The following is a 6,319-nucleotide window of genomic DNA, read 5'->3' as shown; positions in this document are numbered from 1 at the left end:
CGGAACGCAAAAAAAAAATATATCTGAAGCAACATGGTTGTCTGCACTATCGCAGAAACAATCAGGGCACAAAATGCAATTTTCGGGCCAAAGGTTAAGCTGATTCCATGTAGGGTAAACGGTGCAGATCCACGTTTGACAAACAGCCGTTCCAATCACGCGGCGATTTGCGAACGGCTGAGGCACTACGAAATCTACAGCGGTGGGCAACACCTGACGATTAAAGCTTGACTTTATAACTTTTACAACGGCGGTCGATCACAGGGTGAACGGTGTAGATCTAGATACACGTTCGAGAAACAGCCGGTTCATATACGCGGCGACTGGCGAACGGTTGAGGCACTTCGAAATCTACAGCAGCGGACAACGCCTGAGAACGCGTAATCACGCACAGAGGCACGGTTGAAGCACTTCACGTAAGAGCATGAGGAGCGGATACGGTAGCGCACACTGTGTATCCAAACCACGACTGGCGGTCGTGACCCAAACCACGACCGGCTTGATCCCAAACACTTGCCGCTTCACGTAAGTGCATAAGCGGCGGGTAACACCTGTTGAGAACGCGAAATCCAACACAGGCACGTTTGAAGCACTCGTAACGTCGTTAGAATATGAATGATTAGGCGTTCAATCCACAGCGCGGCCGTCGCAGAAAGCGAAATACAACATGCCGATTGAAACACTTCACGTAACATGAGCACGGGCACAGCACCAGCAGGTCCCAGAGCTCAGGGAGTGTGCACAACGGCGGAAAAGCCAAGCGCCCTTCGCCTTTGCCACTCGCACTCCTCCTTTTCTCCCTTTCGCGTGTGAGCGTCCGGGCAATTCATTTCACGCGTCCGCGACTGATCCTCGAACAAAGCACGGCGCTCCTGATTTCCCCCACCCTTACCCGATTTCTGCGATAAGAACTTCAGATGCAAGTCAAAAGGTCACACCCAATCGCCAGATTCCTGTTCCGCCGAGGGCAGCGCTTCAAACCGGACTTACACTGCCAGCTGTTCGCCTTCCAGTTTCGTTTCTATGCGAGGGTATATCCGGGTGTCTAATATTGCTGCTTAGTGGAACTGTCTATTCGGACGGAGTCTCTGATAAGTTTTTGTACTGTTTCATTTGAAAAATGTTAGGTGACGCTGCAATAGAGGAGGCTGGTTGCGTTGATCTTTTTCAGCGCGCAACTGCTACTCGGCAAAGATTGCAGGGCACGATTATAGCTCATCGTACCTCATTTTTGCGAGCAAGGCTACAATTGCGAGTAAGAAGATGATAATAAAGCTCAGCTTTATGTTTTGAGAGATAACTGACCGTGAACGACAACAAGCGTCAGCCACGGCGTTCCGTTTTCAACTTCGTGCATGTTTTTTTCCGCATCGCCTGCTTGTCCCAAATATTGTGCTCGCTGTAAATTCAAAGGCAGCCATTGACAGGATGTTTTTACGTTATGTGGGTCCAAATTGGTGCCTCTGATAATGACAAACTGTCAGATGTTTTCCAGGAAACCACCCGAAATTGCACATTTTGAATTAGAGGTTGGGCTTCACCGCAAGACACGAGCACCGTGCATGCTAACATTTTGTTTTTATATCTGACAAACTGTTCTGCGCAAGTCGACATTTTTTCTAGGGCGTGTTTTTGAAATGCTCTCCTACAAAATGTATATTCTTATTTTTTCCTACTACCGGTGGTTTGATATACACAACTACTTTTTTATCATTTTTTTCGACAACTTGACAAAAATTTTGGTTTTGATATTTTTTTTACAACTTTGACATATAAAAACCTTTAAAAAACTGGTATTATTATAAATGCCGTTAAATATTCTGCATTTTGTGGTCCTGCAATTAGTGCCTAACCAATTTGTAGCAGGAAAAAAATGTTTTCTTAGACACCTAAAATTAGTCAATTTTCCGGCGGTAGCGAAAGAGTTAAAGCGTTTCTACGTATCTGTTGAATGAAAGACTGGAAGCTCAAACCTTAGGAATAGTTTTATTCTTGGCTTGTACGACTGTCTGCATGCAAGGGACAGTGATTGTAAGGGCACAAATGCCTAAATATATTTTTAGCATCCCCATTTGTCCTATGGCAACTGTACAGTTTCATCCGGAACACCTCGAAGCTTCAACAGCTTCAGCTCGAATATCGTTCCATAGCTCCATGAACGGTGACGTCTTTTCAGCTTCACGAATTCTTAATTCCATTCTTTGCAGTAGTTCTGGTGTGAAGTAGTCTTTCCAACCACCCACTTTGGCAGCTCGCACGATACCGTATTTGTTTTCATCACCCCCGTAGCCATGTTTACACTTATTTTTGTTTCTTGACAACACCTCTTGGAATTCCTTGTTCGGATTGTCCTTCAAGTCGATCACGATTACACTCTTCATGGATTCGGGTGAGGACCGCTCCAGCAACTTCTCAAGCATCTCTTGGTTGCCCTCCAAGGCCTTGCCATACTCCTCGCCCAGAAAGTGCGCCAATTTAACAACGACATTTCGTTTGTTCTTTTTGAGTTCTTCGTAGGTGAGGAAAAAGACATTCGGTCTGTCTTTCAGTGCGTAGCCAGAGGCCACGTGTTCGAAGTAGTCACCGTATCCGAAGTTTCCATCCAAAAAGGCGTGAACGAATTCCTCAAATGTTGCGTCCTCATACTCGTATAAGCTAAGGTTTGTAGCCATATGGAAGAAAGAGACGCACACGTCCCACGGGTTACGAGCCACGTACACGTACTTGGCTTCTTCCGTCATCGTCTCGGTGTTCAATGGCAGGTGCGAGAAGAACGTCCTCAATGGTAGAGTTGGTGTCCAGTCCTGGCACCTTGAATACTCCAACAAGCGCATGTTGTCTGCGAATTCTTTGTGCGTAGAGATGAGTTCGCCTTTCTTCAGGATCAGCTGAATGATGAACTGTACCCAGTGTGTACCACTCTTCGGAAACGTGGACTCCACGACGTCACCAGCTTTGGCTCTGAATTTAAGATTTTCTCGTAGTATGTCCGGGTCGAGTCCTAAACATCTGGGCACGCCGTCTACCATCTGACACTTTGGTTTTCTGCGTTCCATTGGAGGAGATGCGTGTCTGAAATCAGAGAACATTTTCGTACCATAGAATTAAAAAATTGTATTCCGTATTGGATTTCAAAAACAGCTTTCGGTAACTTTTGATCAAGGTATGAGCAAAATGCACAATATTTTGCTTCAGCACAGAGCAAAAATAAATGTCTAACAATTATTATTTCAAGACCCCGTAAATGAGTTCAGATAAACTTCATTCATGTCCTAGCTTTGTCTTCGAGGGGAGAATCAGACCTAATGTGCATCCAAAATAAAATTTGCCGGGGAGCAGTAATTCATCGAATTAATTCAGAAAGGCTAAGATATAGTAGCAGGGTCACCTGACTGATCGTGTGCATATGGTCTATTGTTAAATGCCCTTTACAAACCCCTGCTTCTTTATTGGGTTGACAAATCTATGGTGCCAGACATACTGCTAGTCATTACCTTAGTAAATACCTTGTGGATGACTGACAGTAAGCCTATCAGCCTGAAACCTTTCAAGTGCTTCATGTGAAATTATTATGAATTAGGATGACGTTCGCGTTGATCCAATATTCTGGTACACTTGCGGTCATTGGCCATGGCGTATACAAGGTTTCCAGTTTTTAAAGTACAGTTTGCCCTTCCTCCTTTAAGAGTTCTGCTGTTATCTGATCGTCACCAGGTGCTGTGCCCCCTTGGGTTTCTCTCAATGCCTTCTTTACTCCTTCTGTCGTCACTGCTGGGATGTCTATCTCCTCTGCACTACTTCCCCATTAGGTATTATCCTGGATGTTGCGGCTACCGTACAGATCGCTGCAGCGATAGTGCCCCCTTAGTTAGCACACGCATTCGCAGGGATCTTGGATTTGAGGTCATCGATGTACCCTCTCGTCTTGGCGGTATCCCACTGCGTGTACTATGTACCGAGGGCACTCTCGCCCGTTGTATATCCTAAATTTTATAATCGTCCCCTAAAGAGAACACACATTTAGCCACTTATTTCATTCACTTCAAGGTTGTATCGCGACTCTGACTTCATTAGAGGTGGTGACTTTATTGCCCCGTACGTTATTTTGGGGTAACCCATGCACCTTACAACCTGGCCGCATACTCAACGACACTTTAAACGCAGATCAAATAATGGTTTATAACCCTGATTCCATTTTTCGCGAGGGTCACCAACATCAACGGTCGACCATGGCTGACCTCACGGCATGACGGGGAACGCGAGATGCCACCTGCAATGTTACAGATGAAAGACTGTTCAGCGATCATTACATTATTCAAATCGCTATCCCTTGCTGTATCCGAACGCCTAAACGTACAAGTTCGCTCACAAACTGGAAAATGTGCAGAGATACTCCCGACACCTTTAAAGGAAATGGGAATGTCGGCAACTGGATTGAGGAACTCAAACAGGCCCAAAAACAAACCACGCAAGAATGGTCAGGTTCAGCCCCGTCAGACAACCAGACCCTTATCTTCTACGCTTCTGGAAGATGCGAAAACGACTCTTGCGCGCCCTTCGCTCCCAAACAAATGATAGTCGGTTCGTAGATGCATCTCTGAATTAACGAAACATGTCAAAGAGCACTAGGGTACACTTGCCAGGAAGCAATGGAATGAAATTTGTAATGCAGTCAACGGCAGCCTGGATCAAAAAAGAACCTAGCTGGAACCTACTTAAAAAACTTATTGGGCCTCATCCGGCTCCTGTTCCCACTCTCGTGAAACATCATTCCCTACTGAGATAAAAAACTTATTGGGCCTCATCCGGCTCCTGTTCCCACTCTCGTGAAACATCATTCCCTACTGAGATAGGACGCCTTAGCAACCCAGCTCCACGACCTTTGTATTCTTCCTCTCCTACTTAGACCTTATTCTGCCTACATGGGGGCCTCCAAAGCAAAACTCCAAAGATCCGTTCACCATCTGGGATCTAGAGTGGCCTCGAGGTCATACCGTTGCGCCACCTACGAGTGACATCACTTGTAGGACGCCGGGTCGTGTTGTCATCTGCTACAACACATTTCCCGTGCGTATGCGGAAGCGCGTTTTTTAGGGACGAAGTTCCCTTTGCTTGCGCCCTGTTCCGGTCGTACACGGCACATTGTACACGGCACATTAATGATGATAGTGGCAGGATCCCCCTAGGGATTGGCCAACCAAAGATTGCCCGTAGAGGTCGTAACGTTCAACGCGTTCGGTGCTACCCAACAAGGAGGAGAGGAAGAAGAAGAGGTTGTCGTTCGTCGTCTGCGAGCTGAAGACACGTACTGGGGGTACGTGACACCAGACGCTCTGCAGAAGGCGATGGCCAAGGTGGCTAAAATATCACACACTGAATTCGCCAACTTACCCATGGAGATTTTCATCGTCCCATACAAGCCCTACATATTCACCAAAAACATCAACGTCGTCGATGGGCTTGTCAACGGACCGGTGGAAAGCGTGACGTGTCGAGTCTTTATATGATGTGTGGGTGAATGTTTCACGGATTTATCGATAAGCATTTTAGCTTCGCCCCTCTCATCATCATTCACTTCGTGGAGATGGCGGTATTTTTTTTGCTGTGGCCACTGTCTACCCGCTCCTTGCGGATGTGATAAAAATTGTCCAAAAATGTGCTTGGCAGACCGAATAACATGTGACTTGGCCTTGTTTAGGTAGGTGCTACTAGCGTCACTAAATAAGCAAAGCATAAGGGAACCACCGCTTCGTGCACACCGAAGCGTCTGGGGGCCATTTTGTTTCTGGCTTGCAGTGTTTCCATCTCTCCCAACGAAACCGCCACCTGTTGTGACGGGCAGAGTGTGACCGGGTGCTCTAGCATCTGCGCAGCAGAGAGAGAGAGAGAGAGAGAGAGAGAGAGAGAGAGAGAGAGGAGACGCGGCCAGAAACAAAATGGCTGCACCCATATGTAAACAAATGTCACGTGGTGCCGACCCACCACTGAAAATTGTGGCGGCACATAACAATGACAGAAAAGAGTGCCGATACTCTAAAAGTGACCCACAGCGCGTACTCAGCCAGCTAACGCCTAGGACGATGCAACAGATGCGAGAAGAGTGCGCTGTAAATTCATTGTGAAGTACTTTCGAAGGGATATGTACGCGAGTATGTGTGGAAGGAAACCCCTTGTAAGAGCGACGGAAACGCGTCGCTCAATTGTGATTTCATCGCGGGTACTGTTCGCATTGCCTGGTAAATGACTGCGCGAAAACGGTGACCAGATTGCTTCGCCGGACATGGTTAAAAGTGCTGCTGTCACATGCAGTTTGGGTTAA

The 6,319-nt window shown here is 46.7% G+C and overlaps 1 protein-coding gene across 1 annotated transcript; it reads right to left on the bottom strand.

The window, feature by feature from the left end:
* Positions 1-2,076: 2,076 nt before the first annotated feature.
* LOC144145574 (amine sulfotransferase-like) lies at positions 2,077-3,069 on the bottom strand. Its single transcript, XM_077677224.1, has one exon. The coding sequence runs from the start codon at positions 3,054-3,056 to the stop codon at positions 2,097-2,099; it is 960 nt and encodes a 319-aa protein (XP_077533350.1). The 5' UTR covers positions 3,057-3,069; the 3' UTR covers positions 2,077-2,096.
* Positions 3,070-6,319: the final 3,250 nt, after the last annotated feature.

The sequence above is a fragment of the Haemaphysalis longicornis genome, unplaced genomic scaffold (assembly GCF_048455015.1).
Source record: "Haemaphysalis longicornis isolate Haplotype H1 unplaced genomic scaffold, Haemaphysalis longicornis Haplotype H1 scaffold_7, whole genome shotgun sequence".
Taxonomy (NCBI): Eukaryota; Metazoa; Arthropoda; class Arachnida; order Ixodida; family Ixodidae; genus Haemaphysalis; species Haemaphysalis longicornis.
Note: the sequence above shows the minus strand (reverse complement) of the source record. Positions and strands in the feature narration are given on the sequence as shown.

Coding starts and splice junctions, on each gene's coding strand:
- LOC144145574 (XM_077677224.1), bottom strand. CDS start 3,056: ATGGAACGCAGAAAACCAAAGTGTCAGATGGTAGACGGCGTGCCCAGA.